Genomic DNA, 25,627 nt, shown 5'->3' on the forward strand with positions numbered 1-25,627 from the left:
GGGCGGGCACGGCGGTACCAGCGGGACCCTCGGCGGGATTTTGGGCGGTTTATCCTCGCTATTTGTAGTCTTTGAGGTTTTTGGCGGTATGGGAATGCGAGGGGGAATCACGGGCTTCTCTGAAGGCGAATAGTCTGGAGGTTTGCTGAACATATTAGGAGCACCTTTGACAGTCTGTCTCTCCTCTCCAGGCCAGGAGAAGGCCAAGAAGCCTCTTTCAGACTGCAAAGAACCCCCACGATAGGCCGGATTTGTCCGACCTCTGCTCCTGCACATGCTCTTAGGGCAGCTCCTGGGCAAAAGTGGGCGTCGCTCGCTGGTGAAAAACTCCACCTCATTGTCGGCCGCCTCATCCGACATGAGCTCCTCGGCGTTGGGTAATGGCGGTAGAGGTTTGGCTTCTTTTTGCTGCTGGCCCCAAAACAATGTCCTTCTCTGGGCAGAAGAATATGGAACCACCTGGTCTCCTTCATGAGGTCGCAGGGTCTGAGGATCCAAGGGAAGGTGGTAGGAGTCAGAGTAGCAAGGAGACGGCTGTGTTCGGATGCGAGCTGGGAAAGGAAAGAAAAAACAACATGTATTAAATAAAAGCAAACGGAGGGGGGAAAAAAACACATATTAAAACAAACCAGGATTAAAAAACAAACAAACAAAAGGTTAAACCAAACTGGAATGAAAAAAACCCCATAATAAACCAAACCAGACAGGCATAAAACAAACCAAACCAAAGAGGGAAAAAAAAAAACATTAAAAGGGGAACATTATCACAATTTCAGAAGGGTTAAAACCATTCAAAATCAGTTCCCAGTGGCTTATTTTATTTTTCGAAGTTTTTTTCCAAAATTTTACCCATCACGCAATATCCCTAAAAAAAGCTTCAAAGTGCCTGATTTTAACCATCGTTATATACACCCGTCCATTTTCCTGTGACGTCACACAGTGATGCCAATACAAACAAACATGGCGGATAGAACAGCAAACTATAGCGACATTAGCTCGGATTCAGACTCGGATTTCAGCGGCTTAAGCGATTCAACAGATTAGGCATGTATTGAAACGGATGGTTGTAGTGTGGAGGCAGGTAGCGAAAACGAAATTGAAGAAGAAACTGAAGCTATCGAGCCATATCGGTTTGAACCGTATGCAAGCAAAACCGACAAAACCGACGAAAACGACACGACAGCCAGCGACACGGGAGAAAGCAAGGACGAATTCGGCGATCGCCTTCTAACCAACGATTGGTATGTGTTTGTTTGGCATTAAAGGAAACTAACAACTATGAACTAGGTTTACAGCATATGAAATACATTTGGCAACAACATGCACTTTGAGAGTGCAGACAGCCCAATTTTCATCAATTAATATATTCTGTAGACATACCCTCATCCGCTCTCTTTTCCTGGGGGTCTGGCGGCAGATTTCTTTGACTTTATCGTTGGAAATGCATCTGCTTTGAGTGTCGCAGGATATCCACACATTCTTGCCATCTCTGTCGTCGCATAGCTTTCGTCGGTAAAGTGTGCGGAACAAACGTCCAATTTCTTGCCACTTTCGCATCTTTGGGCCACTGGTGCAACTTGAATCCGTCCCTGTTCGTGTTGTTACACCCTCCGACAACACACCGACGAGGCATGATGTCTCCAAGGTACGGAAAACAGTCGAAAAAACGGAAAATAACAGAGCTGATTTGACTCGGTGTTTGAGAAAATGGCGGATTGCTTCCCGATGTGACGTCACAACTCCGAGAGCGAATAATAGAAAGGCGTTTAATTCGCCAAAATTCACCCATTTAGAGTTCGGAAATCGGTTAAAAAAATATATGGTCTTTTTTCTGCAACATCAAGGTATATATTGACGCTTACGAAGGTCTGGTGATAATGTTCCCCTTTAAACCAAATGGGAAAAAACAAACAAATTAAACAAAACCCCAGGGATAAAAAAAAATAACAACATATTAAACCTAAGCTGCGCAAATATTTTGACTCGGGGGCCACATTGAGAGAACATAACTGGCCGAGGACTGCTTGTATCGGACATTTCAGATGCATGCTATCAGATCGGCAGACCCCTACTGGAAGAATTAAAACCTTAATAGTATTGACATGTTGATTGTTTGACTTTTAAACCCACAAAGGTAGTATTTTGGTAAAGATGATTAAAAGTGATGCGATTGTCTAAATGATGAGAACCTATCAGTGCAAGGTCCTCCTATCAGTGTTTCCTTCACAGCAGGAAGCAGGTCTCACAGGAAGACAACATGAAAAAAAAATTGCACTGGCATGGGGGGGGAGGGGGAGGCACAATGGAAAGTAATGATTGGTCAGGAGAGGCCAAAACACCCGGGGGAGTAGGTGACGGAGGAGGACCCAGCAAGAGAGATGTAGAAAACAAGCGCTTAACCTGTCACCCTTTTTGTCAAACATCAGCCACAACACTCTGATTAACGCAGAGGATGGACACTATCTTAACAGAGCTTCCCATAACTTTCTCTGTGGAAAACATCCGACGTGGCCCAGACAGCAGAAACAGCTGGTAGCATGGGAGGGGGTCTGATAGGCTCCCGTCCGCCCTGGTCCTCCTCTGCTATAAAGCTTAGTCCACCCAAACTCTGCCTATATGGCGTTCTAACGCTACAACACAGCGTCTCAATCAGCCAGCACATATAAATATGTATTCAGGACAAGAAAGTGCCTTTATCGTCATTCAAAAGAACAAGCCATCCTCATTAGCGCTTAACATATCTGCTAACTTAAAGGGGAACATTATCACCAGACCTATCTAAGCGTCAATATATACCTTGATGTTGCAGAAAAAAGACCATATATTTTTTTAACCGATTTACGAACTCTAAATGGGTGAATTTTGGCGAATTAAACGCCTTTCTATTATTCGCTCTCGGAGCGATGACGTCACAACGTGGCGTCACATCGGGAAGAAATTCGCCATTTTCTCAAACACCGAATCAAATTAGCTCTGTTATTTTCCGTTTTTTCGACTGTTTTCCGTACCTTGGAGACATCATGCCTCGTCGGTGTGTTGTCGGAGGGTGTAACAACACGAACAGGGACGGATTCAAGTTGCACCAGTGGCCCAAAGATGCGAAAGTGGCAAGAAATTGGACGTTTGTTCCGCACACTTTACCGACGAAAGCTATGCTACGACAGAGATGGCAAGAATGTGTGGATATCCTGCGACACTCAAAGCAGATGCATTTCCAACGATAAAGTCAAAAAAATCTGCCGCCAGACCCCCATTGAATCTGCCGGAGTGTGTGAGCAATTCAGGGACAAAGGACCTCGCTAGCACGGCAAGCAATGGCGGCAGTTTGTTCCCGCAGACGAGCGAGCTAAACCCCCTATCGATCCTAGCTTCCCTGGCCTGCTGACATCAACTCCAAAACTGGACAGATCAGCTTTCAGGAAAAGAGCGCGGATGAGGGTATGTCTACAGAATATATTAATTGATGAAAATTGGGCTGTCTGCACTCTCAAAGTGCATGTTGTTGCCAAATGTATTTCATATGCTGTAAACCTAGTTCATAGTTGTTAGTTTCCTTTAATGCCAAACAAACACATACCAATCGTTGGTTAGAAGGCGATCGCCGAATTCGTCCTCGCTTTCTCCCGTGTCGCTGGCTGTCGTGTCATTTTCGTCGGTTTCGCTTGCATACGGTTCAAACCGATATGGCTCAATAGCTTCAGTTTCTTCTTCAATTTCATTTTCGCTACCTGCCTCCACACTACAACCATCCGTTTCAAAACATTCGTAATCTGTTGAATCGCTTAAGCCGCTGAAATCCGAGTCTGAATCCGAGCTAATGTCGCTATAGCTTGCTGTTCTTTCCGCCATGTTTGTTTGTGTTGGCTTCACTATGTGACGTCACAGGAAAATGGACGGGTGTTTATAACGATGGTTAAAATCAGGCACTTTGAAGCTTTTTTAGGGATATTGCGTGATGGGTAAAATTTTGAAAAAAACTTCGAAAAATATAATAAGCCACTGGGAACTGATTTTTAATGGTTTTAACAATTCTGAAATTGTGATAATGTTCCCCTTTAACCTCAGTTTAGGGCAGGACAACAATGGCATTCCCCCCAGCCAATCACAAAAGAGATACATCTAATGAAAGACAATCGTTTTTATACAGTTATGGTATCTTTTTAGTTTTGTTTTTAAGTTAGAGCCACCTTTTAACTACAGTTGCAAAAAACGATCCATTCATTGTAAATCGTACTTACAGTATTTGTTAAGTTTAGAAACTTGCAGTACTTTGCAATAAAACTAAGCAACTTACAGTATTTGTTAAGTTTAGAAACTTGCAGTACTTTGCAATAAAACTAAGCAAAAATGTAACAGCTCAACACTATTGTATTCCAATTTTTTTAATTTGGAAACTTTGCATATAAACATGGTACAATGTACAGTGGGCAGCACGGTGGGACAGGGGTTAGTGCATGTGCCTCACAATACGAAGGTCCTGAGTAGTCCTGAGTTCAATCCCAGGCTCGGGATCTTTCTGTGTGGGGTTTGCATGTTCTCCCTGTGACTGCGTGGGTTCCCTCCGGGTACTCCGGCTTCCTCCCACCTCCAAAAACATGCACCTGGGGATAGGTTGATTGACAACACTAAATTGGCCCTAGTGTGTGAATGTGAGTGTGAATGTTGTCTGTCTATCTGTGTTGGCCTTGCGATGAGGTGGCGACTTGTCCAGGGTGTACGCTGCCTTCCGCCCGAATGCAGCTGAGATAGGCTCCAGCACCCCCCGCCACCCCGAAAGGGACAAGCGGTAGAAAACGGATGGATGGATGCCATATAAACAATTTCATGCAACTGCATAGACTTGAAAATTGTACTAATATAAATAAAAAATAAATTAATTCACAGCAATAATTTATATTATAATCCACTAAAATAGTCAAAAAGGTATTGTACTTAAAACATTTATTTTAAAATTGTAGTATTCGCTAACAGCAAATTATATTTCAAAATTTACAATTGTATACTATGAACCAATAATACAAAAAGTATTTCACTTCAAAATATATATTAAATTGTAATATTCATAATAGCAAAATTACAAAAAAATATATACCGTATTTTCCGCACTATAAGGCGCACCTTCAATGAATGGCCTATTTTAAAACGTTGTTCATATATAAGGTGCACCGCATTATAAGGCGCATAGAATAGACGCTACAGTAGAGGCTGGGGTTACGTTATGCATCCATTAGATGGAGCTGCGCTAAAGGGAATGTCAACAAAACAATGATTGTACTGACACTTCTACTTGCTGCTCACTGTTCGAGTTTGTCCTCCAACTGTAGCCATCTCGCTTTGTTCCCTCGGAAACTCTGTTTAGTCTTCTTTACTTGGCGCAGGTCATCATGTTGCTTCCTCCACTTCCGCACCATTGCTTCGTTAATGTTAAATTCTCTCGCTGCTGCTCTATTCCCGTGTTCTACTGCGTGACTGATCGCCTTGAGTTTAAACTCTGCGTCGTAAGCGTGTCTCTTAATAGGAGCCATTTTTGGGTCTTTACATAAAGTTTAGGTCTCGCAACTACGGTAGGCAGCCGCCGACTTCATTTTCCCCTGTATAAGAAGAAGTTGTTCTTCTACGGTAAGCAGCCGCCTACTTCATTTCCCCCCATAGAAGAAGAAGTTGTTCTTCTACGGTAAGCAGCCGCCTACTTCATTTCCCCCCGTAGAAGAAGAAGTTGTTCTTCTACGGTAAGCAGCCGCCTACTTCATTTTCCGTAGAAGGGGGAAAATGAAGTCGGCGTAGTTACCGTAGTTGCGAGACCTGTTGTGGCTCAATATTGGTCCATATATAAGGCGCACTGGATTATAAGGCGCACTGTCAGCTTTTGAGGAAATTTGAGGTTTGTAGGTGCGCCTTATAGTGCGGAAAATACGGTACTTAAACATTTGTAATAGAAAAAATACTATAAACCAATAAAATAGTCCAAATTGTATCGAATTAAGAGTATTTTTACTGTGACATTCAAAATAGCACAAATTCAAAAAATTATATATTTAAAATTTTTTTTACTAAAAATTAATAAAATAGTCCAAAGTGTTTAAATTAAAAATACATAACGACATGCACCTGGGGATATGTTGATTGGAAACACTAAATTGGCCCTAGTGAATGAATGTGAGTGTGAATGTTGTCTGTCTATCTGTGTTGGCCCTTCGATGAGGTGGTGACTTGTCCAGGGTGTACACCGCCTTCTGCCCGACTGCAGCTGAGATAGGCTCCAGCACCCCCCGCGACCCCATAAGGGACAAGCGGTAGAAAATGGATGGATATTTGTAATTGTAATATCCACAATACCAAGGCTGTATAGAGGCTGTCGTCTTCTCCCCCTGTATAGAGTTAAAGCTATGTTTCTTTCCCCATCAAGCAAGCAAACCTGCAAGTCAGTCATTTGTTGTGAACTACATTTAAATTTGAGTTTTTTTAATTTAAAATATTTCCTACAAAATCTAAGCACTTTTCAAACCTTAACATGCAACATTAAAAAGTCAAAGTGCTTTTAAGGACATTCAAGCATGTAAGAAACTCACATCAAGAGTTAAATAAACTCTGCTTCTCCCTACTCCTTTCAGACATGCGGAATTGAGCGAGTGTAAACATGTGCTGTTCTCTAATGTAACTTTGTTACGCCTAAAAACGACCATTCCTCAAAATATGGCAAAGATGTATTCATCCAAGGTCAACACAAAATGAATATGCTATTACAGGATAGTTTGCAGGAGACTCACCTTCGTTGTCCAGTTGCTGCGGTTGAAGCTCCGCCAGGTTGTGTTCCGCGTTGCCGCTGGGCAGGCCCAAGCACACTCTGCAAAAAAACAGTATGGGTTGGAAAAATGTACAGAGTCGTGCATGTGTCAATCATTTCTGCAGGTAACTGGTCATGAGTGAGTCATTAAATGTAGCATAGCGAGGACGTCAGCCACGTGATTTATTGCATGTTTAAATCATATTGTTTGGGATGTGTCCAATTACCTGCTTAGGTCATGTTGTCCCCAGTAGTTGTTGTTATGACTCATGACGTTGTAGTGTCAGCGCAGTGCTCGAGTTCTTAAAAATCATATGAAGGTCTCGCCGTTCAACCCATTATGGCCTCACCGTAATCAGTGGCAAGCTGTTAGGAAGAAATGCAGCTGAGTAGCAGATTCAACAACAAATGTTTGTTTTCTCCCTCTGCACATTTTATTTATGGCAATAAATTGTTGACGTTAGTGTGCGTATGGTTCTTTGGAGTCGTTAGATTTCATTTCGTTCAACCACACATGGTCAAATAGTTCTAACCATTCCTTAAATCATTCCATCGATTTATCAAGTAATCGGATAAAAAATACACTCAACGACCTCAATTCGTATTTTACGGAAATAGTTGAAATAAACTTTTTTGCGTGCCATAAAATGTTTTTTTTTTTTTTTTTTTTTTAAATAAACACACATCAGCAACTTTGAAATTGCACGTTTGAGATGTGTGCATTAATAATTTGTATTTATTTATTAAAACATTAGCCACTTTTCGCCACCACACAGATCAGCAACAAATGTTTTCTATAATAGCATTTACACTGCAAAAGACAATTTACTCATTGCCCTTTTTGGCAAACAAAACACATGTAAAAAGTGAAACACTCTGCAACACTTAAAAGGAGGAAAACCATAATTTTATTATGACCATTATAAATATTAACATTATTATTACAGTATTATTATTAAGGTGTACATTTCATTTATAGCTAATATATTGTTGTACATTTTACTTTTATTTTAGATGTATTTTTCTGTAGCCTTTTTGTTTTTAGCAAATATAACAAGACATTTATATCATAGGATCTATTGTGTAATGCAGTACAATTGTAATGAAAACACTTTCATTTAATTGTACATATGACAAATGAAAGTATTTTATCTACAGTATTTGATTTTAATTATGATTGTATTTTCTGATTTTACTTTGAATTATGATTTTATATTTCTATTTTTGCCCTTTTTTTTTCTTTCTGTAAAGCACTTTGAATTTCCTTGTGTACGAATTGTGCTCTATGAATAAACTTGCCTCGCAATAATTATGATTTTGAAATACATTTCTATGCTTCATTTGTATACAATTACTTTTTTCTGTAGCATATATATTTCACCATTACTCTATTAACTTGTTGTTCTTGTATATAGCATGTTAGTTACAAACTCAAAGCACACATCATTTTTACACACTTGCACCCACAGCAAAAAGGTTATACGGCCATGTGTGTTTGAGTGTTGTAGAGTAGACTAAACGTTTAGAATGTAATGATTCACAAAGTTCACAGTTTAGTGTTGACACAGAGTTAAAATTAGATACAGGAAAACTATGCAGATGTGAGAAGACTAAAAGTTAGTCATTTATCATTTTGATGTGAAAAACACCACGATGAATGATATATTTGGTTATAGTATATTTTCTTAGCCTAGACATGTGACACTCTTATGCAAGAGACATCAATAACATGGAGTAAGCCATTGGCTGCCTCGAAAACATACCAAAAAAAAAGAAGAAATAAAATAGTGCCGTGTGTTTTAATGAGTGGGCGATTGCACGACATCCCGGTCAGATGTGGGAGGACAGAGGACGGGTTGCAGCACTCGCCGCCTCCTTTGTCCGCCGTGTGGGCATTGACAGCGTGCAGTATCCGCCCTGGACAACAAAGGCTGACTGTGCAGCATTCCTGTGATGCGCAACGATAAGACGCAGCACTAACAAGGTACATCCGAAGCACACCCCCACGCTCATTCCTTTACTTCCCTAAAGTCTTGTTCCTGACCTTTGACATGACTCAGGCTAGAACAGTTGATTTATAAACAACAACACAACTGACAGGAAAATGATAATCCATTTCTCTTCCAAATATATTATTTATACTCCGAGATGTCACAACTGTAGTAACATTGAGAAACACATGAGCAGGACAGAAACCGGAGACAAAGTAAAATGACAACAAAAGTTATATCATATACATTAATTCCCTATTTGGGTAAGTTCTCTGTATTGTAAAAAAAATACATATTACAAATCAAGAAAAAACGTGTCCTCTGGTGGTACTAAAATAAATAGATTAAATATATTTGATGACGAGTACACCGTAACAAATAAGTGGCATTTAATTTTTTTTCAATGTTTTTAAATTTAAGAAAATAATCTTTTTTATAATTTCATTAACATAGTGTCAATAGAAACACTTACCGTATTTTTCGGACTATAAATCGCAGTTTTTTTTCATAGTTTGGCCGGGCTCCAGTGCGACTTATCTATGTTTTTTTCCTTCTTTATTATGCATTTTCGGCAGGTGCGACTTATACTCCGGTACGACTTATACTCCGAAAAAATACGGTAAAACCATAAAATAAGTAAATACAAAAACACTACTAACGCAAATATTAATAATAATAATAAATCACATACACATCTGCTTTTTGTACCTCATACACAATTAAAAAGTAAAAGGTAATAAAGCCCCCTGCAATGAGGTGGCGTCTTGTTCAGGGTGTACCCCGCCTACCGCCCGAATGCAGCTGAGATAGGCTTCGGCACCCTGATAGGGACAAGCGGTAGAAAATGGATGGATGGAGAATGCACTCCCTTAATGAGCTGAAAGCTGCTCCTTCTGTTGACATTTTAAAGACATTTTGTTTAAGTGTGCATTCCTGTAGTATTCCATTTATTATTTTATATATATTTATCATTATAACCATATTCATTATTTTATTCTGCAATGTTTCTGCTGCTGTATCATCATGTACCATTTCTATTTTAACCATGTGAAGCACTTTGTGAGCTCTCTCTGTGAGAAGTTCTACATAAACCATTATTATTTACTTACGGTAATTCCATATAGATTGATTTGATGCTCTGTATTAAATGTAAAATGCATACAATTTTTGGAACGTGCAATGTTTTGGAAATTAAGAACAAACAAAGTAGGTCACTTTGCTTTGAGTAATTATAATTGACCGAGAGTATCCATGATTAACGTTATGTTTTGTACTGCAAATAGGCTGTATTGCCATAACATAGGGCAACATTATCATAATATACTTCATGATTTCCACCCTTATCAGTAGGTCTACAAATGTTGCAGGGGGTTTAAACAATGCTTAGCACAACTATGTTACATTCCCCCTACAACATACATAACAGGCTCTCTCATACATTCACTTGAAGATTCATTTCATCCTTCAAAAAAAGAAAAAAAAAGCCACTATGTCGTCAAATCCGCCCAGTGAGCCTCGGAGATGGAGGAATTGTACGGCCAGCGGCTCAGCCTGCATGAATGGAGCCACTCTCAGCGATGAAATGGGCCTTTGTGACATTTTGGAGTGCAGTGAAGCCTGAGAAAGCTAACGAGTGCTCCAATGAGGTGAGCACAAGAGGGGACGCCATGGAGACTGCCGCACTATGCCGAGGTACGAACGAGGAGGATGCGTGCCCTGGCAGCTTTACAAGGACGAAGAAGAGGGGAGGAAAAACAGTTTGTTCTGGTGATGGAACGGCCTGGGTGAGTCGGCCTTGGAGGTTTCCGGGTGACTACAACCAAGGTCAAACTTTAGATACCGAACTATGACAGCAGTGCTGCCATCACTGTATTTGACAGTTATGTTTGATAACCAACACCTTTCATAACAGTAAAGCATTAGAAAAATAATCAATCATCTACATTAGTCATGGAATTATTATCATTGCTTTTCTGTGTGTGTGATACAAAGAGCAGAATCAAAATGTTAAAAAAAAAAAAAAAAAAAAAAAAGACATGCTGTCATGTAAATAAAAGAAGGCTATGAAGTTTGTTCATAAAAAGGACAAGGTGTACACATGCAAAATGCTTTTTTTTAATTTTTTTTTTTAAACATTATTACGGTTCTGCGTAGTTTAGTGTTTGACTATAATGGCCATTAGTCAAAAAAGTGCATATTTTATCATGGTATTGTTGAATGTGCTCTAAAAGTACTCATACACACAGTGAAATCTTTTGACCAAGTTTATTTCTGTAATAATTTAAACACACTGTTAGAAAGTTAAAAAATGTAATAGCTTTGTTTAGTGGTTCTTAACCTTGTTGGAGGTACCGAACCCCACCAGTTTCATATGCGCATTCACCGAACCCTTCTTTAGTGAAAAATAAAATGTTTTTTTTCCCAATTCAAGACAAAGTTATATGTTTTTTTACTGGTTCACAAAATGAACCATGCATGAACATCACCTTGTTCAAAGAACAAAACCAACACACTACATAAACTCACAACAAATTACACACTTGCAAATCAGATGGAAAATTGGAGGGAACATTGTTCGGGGGTATCCATAATACGCCGATAGGGAGAAGTTTTTATTTACACGATGAGTCTGGTGTGTCTTGACCTCCGCGGCAGAGGCTCCGCCGAACCCCTGAGGCCGACTCACCGAACCCCTAGGGTTCGATCGAACCCAGGTTAAGAACCACTGGCTTAGTTGCTCACACAGCAATGTGTTTATACAACTTTAGATTGGGGTATCCATCCATCCATCCATCCATTTTCTACCGCTTGTCCCTGTCATTTCTTAATGTGGAAATATGTTAAAGGGGAACTGCACTTTTTGGGGAATTTTTCCTATCGCTCACAATCCTTATGAGAAGTGTTTTTTGTTGCATTCTAATATGTAATAATCGGCTCGTTTTAGGTGGCTAGCAATGCAGCTAATAGGAGCAATCGATTCTGCCTCCAGTAACCTGTATAATAACTAAGATGGAGCAACATTGTTATTGTAGGAGCGAACACTGAGGAACCGTTTTCTAGCGTAGGAACACATCGCCTTGCGATGGCATGCTACGGCAATAGCAGTAGGGCTGCAACTAACAACTCATTTGATAATCGATTAATCTGTCGATTATTACTTCGATTAATCATTGTGTAAAAGAGACAAACTACATTTCTATCCTTTCCAGTATTTTATTGGAAAAAAACAGCATACTGGCACCATTCTTATTTTGATTGTTTCTCAGCTGTTCGTAAATGTTGCAGTTCATAAAAAAATAAAATAAAAAAGTAGCCTTTGCGCATAGCATAGATCCAACGAATCGATGACTAAATTAATCGCCAACTATTTTTATAATCGATTAGTTGTTGCAGCCCTAATTAGCAGGAAGCTATCTTCTGCGTCAGCAGCTGAATTGCTTTTGAGTTTGTAATCAGAATCAGTTAGAAATACTTTAATAATCCCTGAAGAGAAATTAAGATTCTCAGCACAATCCCATTCAAGAGCAGACAAACATTACAGGGAGACAGAACAGGATCGCTGACGGCACAACACAATGCAATAGGACACCAATCTGTACTGTAATGATAACCGTGATATGAAATTTTCATATCGTTACACCCCTATACTGTCATCATCATCAAACAAGTTGCAGTATATTCACAGGTTAGTGGTTGAGTGTCTATATTACTGTACAGTGTAGCGTGTCTATATTACTGTACAGTGTAGTGGGTCTTCTATGTATTTCAGTACAGTAAATGTCTTATTTTCCAATATGTCCACTATATTGGGTAAAACGAGTGTACAGGGAATCATGTTGATAGCTATACAGTATGTCTAGAAGGCTCTGATAATGTTGAAAACTGCATTTAGTAGGTTGTAAACAGTTCTTTGTTCTCTATGAAGATATTCAATTCATCAATAATAATAATAATAATAATAATAATAATAATTGCGGGTATTCACTTATCACATTCGGGTCTGGGACCAATAAAAGTGATGAATAAGGAACGACTGTAATTACTAGAGATGTCCGATAATGGCTTTTTTGCCGATATCCGATATTGTCCAACTCTTAATTACAGATACCAACCGATACCGATATATACAGTCGTGGAATTAATACATTATTATGCCTAATTTTGTTGTGATGCATTAAACAATGTAACAAGGTTTTCCAAAATAAATCAACTCAAGTTATGGAAAAAAATGCCAACATGGCACTGCCATATTTATTATTGAAGTCACAAAGTGCATTTTTTTTTAACATGCCTCAAAACAGCAGCTTGGAATTTGGGACATGCTCTCCCTGAGAGAGCATGAGGAGGTTGAGGTGGGCCGGGTTGGGGGGGAGTCGGGGTTTGGGTAGGGGGAAGCGGGGGCAAGCGTCCCGGAAGAGTTAGTGCTGCAAGGGGTTCTAGGTATTTGTTCTGTTGTGTTTATGTTGTGTTCCGGTGTGGATGTTCTCCCGAAATGTGTTTGTCATTCTTGTTTGGTGTGGGTTCACAGTGTGGCGCATATTTGTAACAGTGTTAAAGTTGTTTATACGGCCACCCTCAGTGTGACCTGTATGGCAATTGACCAAGTATGCCTGGCATTCACTTGTGTGTGTGAAAAGCCGTCGATATTATGTGACTGGGCCGGCACGCAAAGACAGTGCCTTTAAGGTTTATTGGCGCTCTGTACTTCTCCCTACGTCCGTGTACACAGCGGCGTTTTAAAAAGTCATAAATTTTACCGATATTGAATCGAATCGTGGGACACCCAAAGATTCACAGCCCTAATAACCAACATATATAACCAGCATATAAATTGATTGTAAATTAGGGGCGGGACATGGATAAGCATTGTTGCTTTTTTCCCGTATCCCTTTGAATGTCTATCAAATTACAAATAGTGATGAAGTGTTGGTATATACAGGTAAAAGCCAGTAAATTAGAATATTTTGAAAAACTTGATTTATTTCAGTAATTGCATTCAAAAGGTGTAACTTGTACATTATATTTATTCATTGCACACAGACTGATGCATTCAAATGTTTATTTCATTTAATTTTGATGATTTGAAGTGGCAACAAATGCAAATCCAAAATTCCGTGTGTCACAAAATTAGAATATTACTTAAGGCTAATACAAAAAAGGGATTTTTAGAAATGTTGGCCAACTGAAAAGTATGAAAATGAAAAATATGAGCATGTACAATACTCAATACTTGGTTGGAGCTCCTTTTGCCTCAATTACTGCGTTAATGCGGCGTGGCATGGAGTCGATGAGTTTCTGGCACTGCTCAGGTGTTATGAGAGCCCAGGTTGCTCTGATAGTGGCCTTCAACTCTTCTGCGTTTTTGGGTCTGGCATTCTGCATCTTCCTTTTCACAATACCCCACAGATTTTCTATGGGGCTAAGGTCAGGGGAGTTGGCGGGCCAATTTAGAACAGAAATACCATGGTCCGTAAACCAGGCACGGGTAGATTTTGCGCTGTGTGCAGGCGCCAAGTCCTGTTGGAACTTGAAATCTCCATCTCCATAGAGCAGGTCAGCAGCAGGAAGCATGAAGTGCTCTAAAACTTGCTGGTAGACGGCTGCGTTGACCCTGGATCTCAGGAAACAGAGTGGACCGACACCAGCAGATGACATGGCACCCCAAACCATCACTGATGGTGGAAACTTTACACTAGACTTCAGGCAACGTGGATCCTGTGCCTCTCCTGTCTTCCTCCAGACTCTGGGACCTCGATTTCCAAAGGAAATGCAAAATTTGCATGGTTGGGTGATGGTTTGGGGTGCCATGTCATCTGCTGGTGAAATAAATCAAGTTTTTCAAAATATTCTAATTTACTGGCTTTTACCTGTATATATATATATATATGTCTGTCTGCCGGAATAAGTAAATAAATTAATTCATTCATACATTCATTCATGACACTATTTTTATTTTTTATTGCCAATCTTATGCTAACAACCAGCCCAATTCCAACAGGTTTTACCACCCAGGCAAACACTTTTGACATAACACTCTCCACCACGTACGGACGGTGTGTTTGCAATCATGAGAAAAATTAACATCAGATCAAAACCACAAGAACATAAAACATCACCACCAGCAGGTCATTACAGTATGAATGGATGAACATATATAGCCTATTTTTGCGCACTATAGACTGGCGAGGCACTGAAAAGTCGGCCGCTGAAAAAAGACTTTGATCACCGAAAACAGCACTGCCAAAACCGGATGTTGTGATGACGTAAACAAGACGCTCGCAATTGTCTGGGGCGTTGTCAGCATGTCCGCGATGTGGAAGTAACTTTAATGTAGGGCTGCAACAACTAATCCATTAAATCGATTAAAATAGATTATAAAAATAGTTGGCGATTAATTTAGTCATCGATTCGTTGGATCTATGCTATGCACATGCGCAGAGGCTACTTTTTATTTTTTTTATAAACTGCAACATTTACAAACAGCTGAGAAACAATAATCAAAATAAGTATGGTGCCAGTATGCTGTTTTTTTTTTCAATAAAATACTGGAAAGGATAGAAATGTAGTTTGTCTCTTTTATCCAATTATTAATCGATTAATGGAAGTACTAATCAACAGATTAATCAATGATCAAATTAGTTGTTAGTTGCAGCCATACTTTAATGTATCAGATATACCCGCGGACAGCAATCTAAAAATTTGCAAATATTAAGAGGACAGTGGCGGCTTTTAAGGAGAGAAAGTCCAACTGGAGCAGCAGCACTAAGCAAGTACATTGTACAATAGGCAGCAACAATCTAAAATATAGCAAAACGATAATATCAAAATATATTTAAATACTAATCAATATTAACATATTTGTTTTTAAATGTATTTACATTTTTTGAGCCTTTTTAAAATAAAAATCATATCCATCCATCCATCCGTTTTCTACCGCACGTTCCGTTCGGGGTCGCGGGGGGTGCTGGAGCCTATCTCAGCTGCATTCGGGCGGAAGGCGGGGTACACCCTGGACAAGTCGCCACCTCATCACAGGGCCAACACAGATAGACAGACAGCATTCACACTCACATTCACATCATCATAGCAAATTATGGAAATTATATAATGGCGTCATAGTGACAACGTTCCCACCGCCACAGGCACCTTTGCAATCTAAGGGATAAACTGCACAATATGAGAGAAACGTTGTGTAGATTTTTCCGTATGGAAAAATTGACAAAGAATCTTTGAAAAAAAATGTCCTATAAAAGAAATAATGTATTCATAATGATCGTTACTTTTCAATTACCCTGTATAATTTTTTAAACTGTATTACTGCACTCTATTCAGCTGATAGAAAAGATTAGACATGTTCAAGTTGATAGCAACGACTCATTAGCGGCATGTCTTGCAGATTAGCCTGCTATTGCTTGGTCGGTGTCTGATTTTTTTCAATCCAAACAAAGGATGTCGTTTTACTCTTTTTGGCACGGATTCCTCCACAAGTTTTTGTTGATGTAGCTTCCGCTGTGGTCGCAGTCTGTGCAACGTTGTTGACATCCATGCTCTCGCCGGAAACTTCTTTCCAGTGACGTAAAAATGCTACCGCAAAAAGTAGCATTGCTGCTGCAGTAAAGCTGACGTAAAATCCCAATATATTAGATTGTACATTTTTTGTTGTATTATGATACAGTATGTATTGTAATATCGCCCAGCACTACTTTTGCTGCAACGAAGAGAAGTAGAGTGCAAAAAGGTCGACTCTTATTGGCTAATTGTTTTGGTTGAGTTAATATGCTCAAAGCTGATCATCCTAATTGACCGGAACTTTAATACAATCACCAATCACGATCATATAATTACCCAGCCCTACCTGAAAGTTTCATTTAAATCCACCAATAACTTTCGTAGTTAAGTTGCGAACTACATTACAAACCCAGGCCATTACACATACCTCCTAGTAGAGGTAATTATTTTAACTTGCTCTTTTTGGGGTTAAGTCTTCATTTAATAAACACTAATCTTATTTTAATTCTGCTAGGCAAACTTAATGATGATACTTAGTTCATATGCTCATTGAGTAAAACATTATCTGGTGGGAGCATAGAAATTGACAAAATGAGTTTTTGGGAAGGGAATCCTCAACTGCATCCATAAGACAGAACAAAAATGGGGGGGCAATCACAAAAAAAAAAATACATGACTATAACAAGGATTTTTATATTCCAATGCAGGGCTGGGAGACATCAAAAGAATTCAGAGGAAGTGCAGCAGCTCGACAAAAAAACAAAAACAAAGGCTAAATTAATACATTTTTAGCTCCTAGTCATGCAGAGTACTAAGTTGCTCTTGTCTTTAAATATTCATAGTGAACAATTACTGTACTCCACCCCCTGCATGGTGATAACAACCAAAAATACAAAAAGGGCAAGTAAGTAAACAGCACCCGTCCATGGGGTCAATGAACAGCAGCATGTCAAGCACCACCTTTACTCAATTGTACAAACAATAAAAAGACCTCACCTCAACTAAACTAAACCCCTTACTTCCAATAAATAACATAAACAAACAATAAAACAATACAATAGAATGTAAAACTAACAACTACATTTGTTAATGATGTAATAATGTACAGTACAGCAATTACCTCGGAGAGTGGACTTTTACGGTATCTCCTTCAAGCTTCTTTTCCGTCAAACACATCGGCGGCTTCTCCATATTTTCATGGATAAATGAAAAAAGTAAGTAAACAGCACCCGTTCATGGGGTCAACGAACAGCAGCGTGTCACACACGCCTTTACTCAATCGTACAACAAATAAAAAAAGACCTCAGCTCAACTAAACCCCTTTAATCCAACAAATACCTCGCAGCTGAGCGGATAAGCACATTGTGTGGAAATACTGTATGCTTTTGTACTGTATTCTTCACATCTATTTTTGATAAGTCAGTCACACCTCATTTGTTCACTTCCTGTGTGAAAGAAAGGAAGGTGTTGAAAGGGATTTTACAATTACACTAAATACTAGCCTCAACTGTATTTGTGGAAAAATACACGTTTAGAACAAGAAACAACTTTGAAATAAAATTATCTAAAAGTAATACATTTCTTATAATAAGTAGAAAAATGGGGCAATGCAATAATACCTCAATTTACAAGCTTAATTTGTTCTGTGACGGAGATCTTAACTCAAAACCTTTGTATCTCAAATAAATGTCTACCATTGAAGTGAAGAAATTAATTGAAATCAATTTAATTGGTGGTTGTCCCCCACAAAACAGCACCATTAACATGTAAAATGCCTTTTAAAAAGAAAAAGAAACTTTTAGATAGGAAATATTGAATAAAAACAACACAATAGAATGTAATACTAACAACTACATTTGTTAATGAAGTAATGTAATAATGTACAGTTGAGCAATTACCTCGGAGAGTGGACTTTTCCGTCAAACACATCATCGGCGTCTTCTCCATATTTTCATGGATAAATGAACAAAGTAAGTAAGCAGCACCCGTCCGTGGGGTCAACACACAGCAGCGTGTCAAGCACCACCTTTACTCAATTGTACAAACAATTATAAAAAAAGACATCACCTCAACTAAACCCCTTTACTTCCAATACATACCTCGCAGCTGAGCGGATAAACACATTGTGTGGAAATACTGTAAGTTTTTGTACTGTAGGAGGAAGCCAGCAACAACACACATAGAGACCCATTCAATACCCACAATTGTCGATAGATAGATAGATAGATAGATAGATAGATAGATAGATAGATAGATAGATAGATAGATAGATAGTCGGTCAGTCATCGGACATGTCTGGGTATGGGTAGCGGTTCATGTGAGCTGTATGACTACTCGTACATTGTTTTACTCACAATTAAATCGGAAAAAATTCGATATTTTTTTTAACCCTTTTTAAGGCAGCAAATGGGTTAAAATGTGTAAATTGAACTTGGAAACAAAATGTGTACTTCTAGAAAGCGGCGGTAAAAAAAAAAAATCAGTCTTACCGACAGTGCGTCCATGGATGACTTCCGGTAGTAGTAAGACTAGCTCCTACTAAGCATTCTAGGACCAGGACCAGGACCGGGACCAGGACCGGGACCAGGTACGAGCCATGTGTGCTTTCATGGGTATCAACAGTCCGAAGGCATCGTCATGTGGCTGATGCGACTCATGTCTCCGTATATATGCACTCCTCGCCGCTGCCCTCCAAGCCCCGCCCAGCGACGTCTTAAAGGGGAAGGCACTCCCCAAAAAATGTACACTAATTACAGGAGGAGACTTTGCTTTCAACAATTTTAAATACGTCTCAGAGGCCCCTAAGTAGTGTACTGGCCAAAATCTAGTCTTGATGCTGGAATTTTGACAATTTTTGTATTAGCTTTAATGCTAATAAACAGTTCTCTCAGCCAAAGTGTAAGGCTTAAAAAATGTCTATAGTTAAAAAGTTTAAAAAAAAGTTAAAGTAAGATTGTCACACACACACACTAGGTGTGGTGAGATTATCCTCTGCATTTGACACATCACCCTCACCCCCTGAGAGGTGAGGGGAGCAGGGAGCAGCAGTGGTGGCCGCGCCCGGGAAGTCATTTTGGTGATTTAACCCCCAATTCCAACCTTTGAGTGCCAAGCAGGGAGGGAATGGGTCCCATTTTTATAGTTTTTGATATGAACTCACGACCTGCCGATCTCAGGGCGGACACTCTAACCTAGGGGTGTGGGGGAAAATCGATTCGAATTCGAATCGCGATCATCACGTTGTGCGATTGAGAATCGATTCTCATTTTCTAAAAATCGATATTTTTTTAAATTATTTATTCTTTTTTTTTTTTTTTTTTTTTTAAATTAATCAATCCAACAAAACAATACACAACAATACCATAACAATGCAATCCAATTCCAGAACCAAACCCGACCCAGCAACACTCAGAACTGCAATAAACAGAGCAATTGAGAGGAGACACAAACACGACACAGAACAAACCAAAAGTAGTGAAACCAAAATGAATATTATCAACAACAGTATCAATATTAGTTACAATTTCAACATAGCAGTGATTAAAAATCCCTCATTGACATTATCATTAGACATTTATAAAAAAAAAAAAAAAAAGGAACAATAGTGTCACAGTGGCTTACACTTGCATCGCATCATGATTTCTATTTACTGTTTTAATTGGTTTTACCCTTTGAAATTGTTTTTAATCATATTTATTTTATTTTGTTTTTAATTGTGTTTAATATTGTCGTGCAGCACTTTGGAAACATTTTGTTGTTTAAATGTGCTATATATAAATAAAGTGAATTGGATTGAATGGATCTCATAAGCTTGACAACAAACTGTGTCCAATATTTTCACAAAGATAAAATAAGTCCTATTTTTGGTTCATTTAATAGTCAAAACAAATTTACATTATTGCAATCAGTTGATAAAACATTGTCCTTTACAATTATAAAAGCTTTTTACAAAAATCTACTACTCTGCTTGCATGTCAGCAGACTGGGGTAGATCCTGCTGAAATCCTATGTATTGAATGAATAGAGAATCGTTTTGAATCGGGAAAAAAATCGTTTTTGAATCAAGAATCGTGTTGAATTGGAAAAAAAAAATCTATTTTGAATCGAATCGTAACCCCAAGAATTGATATTGAATCGAATCGTGGGACACCCAAAGATTCACAGCCCTACTCTAACCACTAGGCCACTGAGCAGGTAGATGGCCTATTCTAAGCATATGTATATATAAATATATATATATATACTAAGCATTTCTTAAACACTTCATCCTTCATTATCTTAATTATATCCCAACACCACTTTTTAATTTGATTTAATTTTTTTCCAAGATGGCGCCGCTGTAGTGGCTGCTGTTGGCAGGAGCTCTGTGCTCTTGTGTCATCCTTTTGTGTTCCTGATGTTTCCCTCTTGTTTTCATGTGTTTTTTTTATTTTTTGCATTTTGGTTCGGGACCCTTTGGGTCTGTGTGACAAGGGGTGGCACTTTTGTGATTTCTGCGGTGCTTTTTTTGTGAACTTCTGGATCTGCCTACCGGGCGCCTTTTGGCCATGGAGACCAGCTGCTGGGTCTCTGCCACACCAGACTCCGTTTGGAGAGACTGGAGGAGATGCGGATGAAGAGACAGGGTTGCGGAGCTGGCGCTGAGCTTCACAGTGTCTTGGCTGAATGAGCAGGTGTCGGACACCTCGGTTTCCTTGGACGTATCCTCGCTCATCCATGCGGACTGGACACTGGCAGAGAGTTGGTTGCTCTCTTGGTTGCTTTGTTGGGTTTGCTCCTGTCTCTGGCCATGCTCCCCCCACCCCAGCAGACGATGGCGTGGAACACCGCACAGTGTATGTTTTTTTGTTGTTGTTGTTGTTGTTTTACTTTTGTGGCTGTGTGTAGAAGTGTCTGGTTGCATCAGCTCTGCTCTTTTTTTTAATGTCTTTAATGTCCTTTGTGTTCTTTGATGTTTCCCTCTTACACACATGTTTATGTGTGCTATGGCTATTAGTTTTTTTCCCCTTGGCCTCAGTCTGGACCCCACCCACTCCCCAGCGTTCACCTGTTACTCACCTTTTTTGTAAGGGGCGCCGGAAGTTGGCAGACCCGTCAGCGATCCTGTTCTGTCTCCATGTAATGTTTGTCTGCTCTTGAATGGGATTGTGCTGAAAATCTTAATTTCCCCTCAGGGATTGATAAAGTATTTCTGATTCTGGTTCTGATTTTACAAATATTATTGGAACTGGATCTATCACATACGGCGTTGCCAGACATACAATAATTACCATATTTCTACGATAATTTCACCCTCTGTTAATAAATCCTCTAATCCCACAATGTACAACAATTGAACCCCTTCAAAACAAGGCTGTTGACAAACCGCAACATTACATCTTGTACCGCGCGTGATGTTGTGCCTTTCATGTATTGCATGTATGGAAAAATTGACAAAGTATATTTGAAGGCATTGTCTCACTTGCCACTTACAACCAAGTGGGAGCGCTGTTGTGCCTGTAGCAGATTGTTTCTAACAGTGTTTTTATACAAATTAAACGGCATTGAATATTTGTTATGTTTTACTGTACATTAAATACAGCATTTTTTTTTATCAAACTATAAAATTTTTAGGATTCTGGCATATAATAATTCTATTTGCCAGATGATCACATACAACAACATAACACAAATGGTAGCAACGCTAGCTGATATGTGATCTGCTGTGCTATTATTCCACTTCATTCGAACAGTAACATCCTGCTATGTTAGCCTGTTCCTTGAAGAAAGACAAAATGACCAAAGCTGAGCTCCAGGCTTTGTTTTAACACGTGTTGTGAAGCCTAATATTTTTTAAATGTTTTACAAAGCTGTCCTCCGTGAAGTACAATAGTGGGCGGATACAAGCTCGGGTGGGTCAGAGGTGTCATCAAGATATTTTATAAATATGATGGTAAACCTGAACTTCACAGGCAAGCATTTGGATTGCTTTTTCTCTCGAAAGTGGAGCAAACGACGATAGATTTTCGTTATCGTTGGTGCTTGTAAACAGGCTTTAGTGACATATATCATGACACATATTGCTCTTATAACATTGTGACCTTTCATACATTATATTCAGTGGTTCTCAAACTTGTTTTCACCAAGTACTACCTCAGGAAACACTTGGCTCTCTAAGTACCATCATAATGACCGACATTGAAATACAATAGCGTACTAGGCCTAAGTATTCATTAACAACAAGACAGAGGTTTTAAATAACAAGTATATTCAATGTTTTGGGCACTGTAACATTACACAGGTTTGAACAGCAATACTGTGTTTGAATATTAACATATAAAACACCAATCCCTTTATGAAGTGATTCTTTGTCATACCACTAGTGGTACCCATATCACAGTTTGAGAATCACTGCATTATATAATGCAGTACTTCTTATAATACTTCTCTACGTCACCAAAGTAGATAAATATAACACTTTTTCGCATTTAACATTAGCTGTATTTACAAACCCCGTTTCCATATGAGTTGGGAAGTTGTGTTAGATGTAAATATAAACCGAATACAATGATTTGAAAATCCTTTTCAACCCATATTCAATTGAATGCACTACAAAGACAAGATATTTGATGTTCAAACTCATAAAAAAATTTTGTTTTTGCAAATAATAATTAACTTAGAATTTCATGGCTGCAACACGTGCCAAAGTAGTTGGGAAAGGGCATGTTCACCACTGTGTTACATGGCCTTTCCTTTTAACAACACTCAGTAAATGTTTGGGAACTGAGGAGACACATTTTTTTAAGCTTCTCAGGTGGAATTCTTTCCCATTCTTGCTTGATGTACAGCTTAAGTTGTTCAACAGTCAGGGGCTCTCCGTTGTGGTATTTTAGGCTTCATAATGCGCCACACATTTTCAATGGGAGACAGGTCTGGACTACAGGCAGGCCAGTTTAGTAACCGCACTCTTTTACTATAAGGCCACGTTGATGTAACACGTGGCTTGGCATTGTCTTGCTGAAATAAGCAGGGGCGTCCAACGTTGCTTGGATGGCAACATATGTTGCTCCAAAACCTGTATGTACCTTTCAGCATTAATGGCGCCTTCACAGATGTGTAAGTTACCCATGTCTTGGGAACTAATACACCCCCATACCATCATAGATGCTGACTTTTCAACTTTGCGCCTATAACAATCCGGATGGTTCTTTTCCTTTTTGGTCCGGAGGACACGACGTCCACAGTTTCCAAAAACAATTTGAAATGTGGACTCGTCAGACCACAGAACACTTTTCCACTAAGTGTCAGTCCATCTTAGATGAGCTCAGGCCCAGCGAAGCCGACGGCGTTTCTGGGTGTTGTTGATAAACGGTTTTCGCCTTGCATAGGAGAGTTTTAACTTGCACTTACAGATGTAGCGACCAACTGTAGTTACTGACAGTGGGTTTCTGAAGTGTTCCTGAGCCCGTGTGGTGATATCCTTTACACACTGATGTCACTTGTTGATGCAGTACAGCCTGAGGGATCGAAGGTCACGGGCTTAGCTGCTTACGTGTAGTGATTTCTCCAGATTCTCTGAACCCTTTGATGATATCACGGACCGTAGATGGTGAAATCCCTAAATTCCTTGCAATAGCTGGTTGAGAAAGGTTTTTCTTAAACTGTTCAACAATTTGCTCATGCATTTGTTGACAAAGCGGTGACCCTCGCCCCATCCTTGTTTGTGAATGACTGAGCATTTCATGGAATCTACTTTTATACCCAATCATGGCACCCACCTGTTCCCAATTTGCCTGTTCACCTGTGGGATGTTCCAAATAAGTGTTTGATGAGCATTCCTCAACTTTATCAGTATCTATTGCCACCTTCCCCAACTTCTTTGTCACATGTTGCTGGCATCAAATTCTAAAGTTAATGATTATTTGCAAAAAATATATATGTTTATCAGTTTGAACATCAAATATGTTGTCTTTGAAGTGCATTCAATTGAATATGGGTTGAAAATGATTTGCAAATCATTGTATTCCGTTTATATTTACATCTAAAACAATTTCCCAACTCATATGGAAACAGGGTTTGTACAAAACTAATCACATGATGGGACAAAAATGCACCTACTTACCCAAATGAGAAACTGGAATGAGAGGCATGGGGCAGGAAAGTATCTGATTGGTTATACACAACAGAAAGGGGCGTGGTTAATGTGAGCTAATCAAGTTTAAGAGGGAGTTGAGGAAGCCAACCCAAGCACACTAATATGAGGTAACCACAAATGGGCTGTGTGCTAATCTGCACACTTCCACACAGCAGTTGCAATTCACATTAAAAAAAGAATAAGTTAATATTCCAATTGTCTATTTTGGTTCTCGAAAACAGACCGTGATTTTCCGTAGGAAATCCATCTTGTTTAGTCGGTAACAATTTGGTATGGTATATTGCTGGGTATTGTGGCCAAACAGCTTAATAGTTGCTCAATTGTTGTTTCATCTGACATCACATGGACAAAGATAAGGCCTTCTGGAGGAAAGTTCTGCAGTCAGATGAAACAAAAATTGAGCTGTTGGGCCAAAATACCCAGCAATATGTTTGGAGGAGAAAAGTGAGGACTTTAATCCCAGGAACACCATGTCTACCGCCAAGCATGGTGGAGGTAGTATTATGCTCTGGGCCTGTTTTGCAGATAGACAGACAACATTCACACTCACATTCACACACTAGAGCCAATTTAGTGTTGCCAATCAACCTATCCCCAGGTGCATGTTTGTCCCCCACAAAACAGCACATGTAACATGCCTTTTAAAAAGAAAAAGAAACTTTTAGATAGGAAATATTGAATAAAAACAATACAATAGAGTATAATACTAACAACTACACTTGTTAATGAAGTAATGTAATATTGTACAGTACAGCAAATACCTTGGAGAGTGGACTTTTATGGTATCTCCTCTCCAGCGGCTTCTCCATATTTTCATGGATAAATGTCCGCCATTTAGATATTATTTTAACATTCTCGGCTGGCATTGGACTCATTCTGCTTCAGTATAGTACCGACAAGCAGCAATACGCTTGATTTGCCTTCACTTCACTCACTTTCTTCGATTCCCATGGTTGAAAAACAAAGTTATATCCATCTCTAGCTATAAGCTAATGCTAGCGAGTAAGACATACTTGTCAACCCTCCCGGATTTTCCGGGAGACTCCCGAAATTCAGCGCCTCTCCCGAAAACCTCCCGGGACAAATTGTCTCCCGAAAATCTCCCGAAATTCAGGCGGACCTGAGTGACGTGTCGACAGCCTGTTTTCACGTCCGCTTTTCCACAATATAAACAGCGTGCCTGCCCAATCACGCTATAACTGTAGAATG

At 39.3% G+C, this 25,627-nt stretch overlaps 1 protein-coding gene across 1 annotated transcript in view; it reads right to left on the reverse strand.

Annotated features, from left to right (window-relative positions):
- Positions 1-18,938, reverse strand: part of errfi1b (ERBB receptor feedback inhibitor 1b) — a 19,547-nt gene extending 609 nt beyond the window's left edge. The window contains exons 1-4 of the mRNA XM_061975474.1: positions 18,774-18,938; positions 7,012-7,150; positions 6,768-6,844; positions 1-551 (exon numbers count right to left, since the gene is read on the reverse strand). The exon at positions 1-551 is cut by the window's left edge and continues 609 nt beyond it. Coding sequence (XP_061831458.1) covers positions 1-551; positions 6,768-6,844; positions 7,012-7,055 — 672 coding nt within the window. The 5' untranslated portion in view covers positions 7,056-7,150; positions 18,774-18,938. The remainder of the gene's footprint in view (positions 552-6,767; positions 6,845-7,011; positions 7,151-18,773) is intronic.
- Positions 18,939-25,627: the final 6,689 nt, after the last annotated feature.

Source organism: Nerophis lumbriciformis, linkage group LG01 (assembly GCF_033978685.3).
Source record: "Nerophis lumbriciformis linkage group LG01, RoL_Nlum_v2.1, whole genome shotgun sequence".
Classification (NCBI taxonomy): Eukaryota; Metazoa; Chordata; class Actinopteri; order Syngnathiformes; family Syngnathidae; genus Nerophis; species Nerophis lumbriciformis.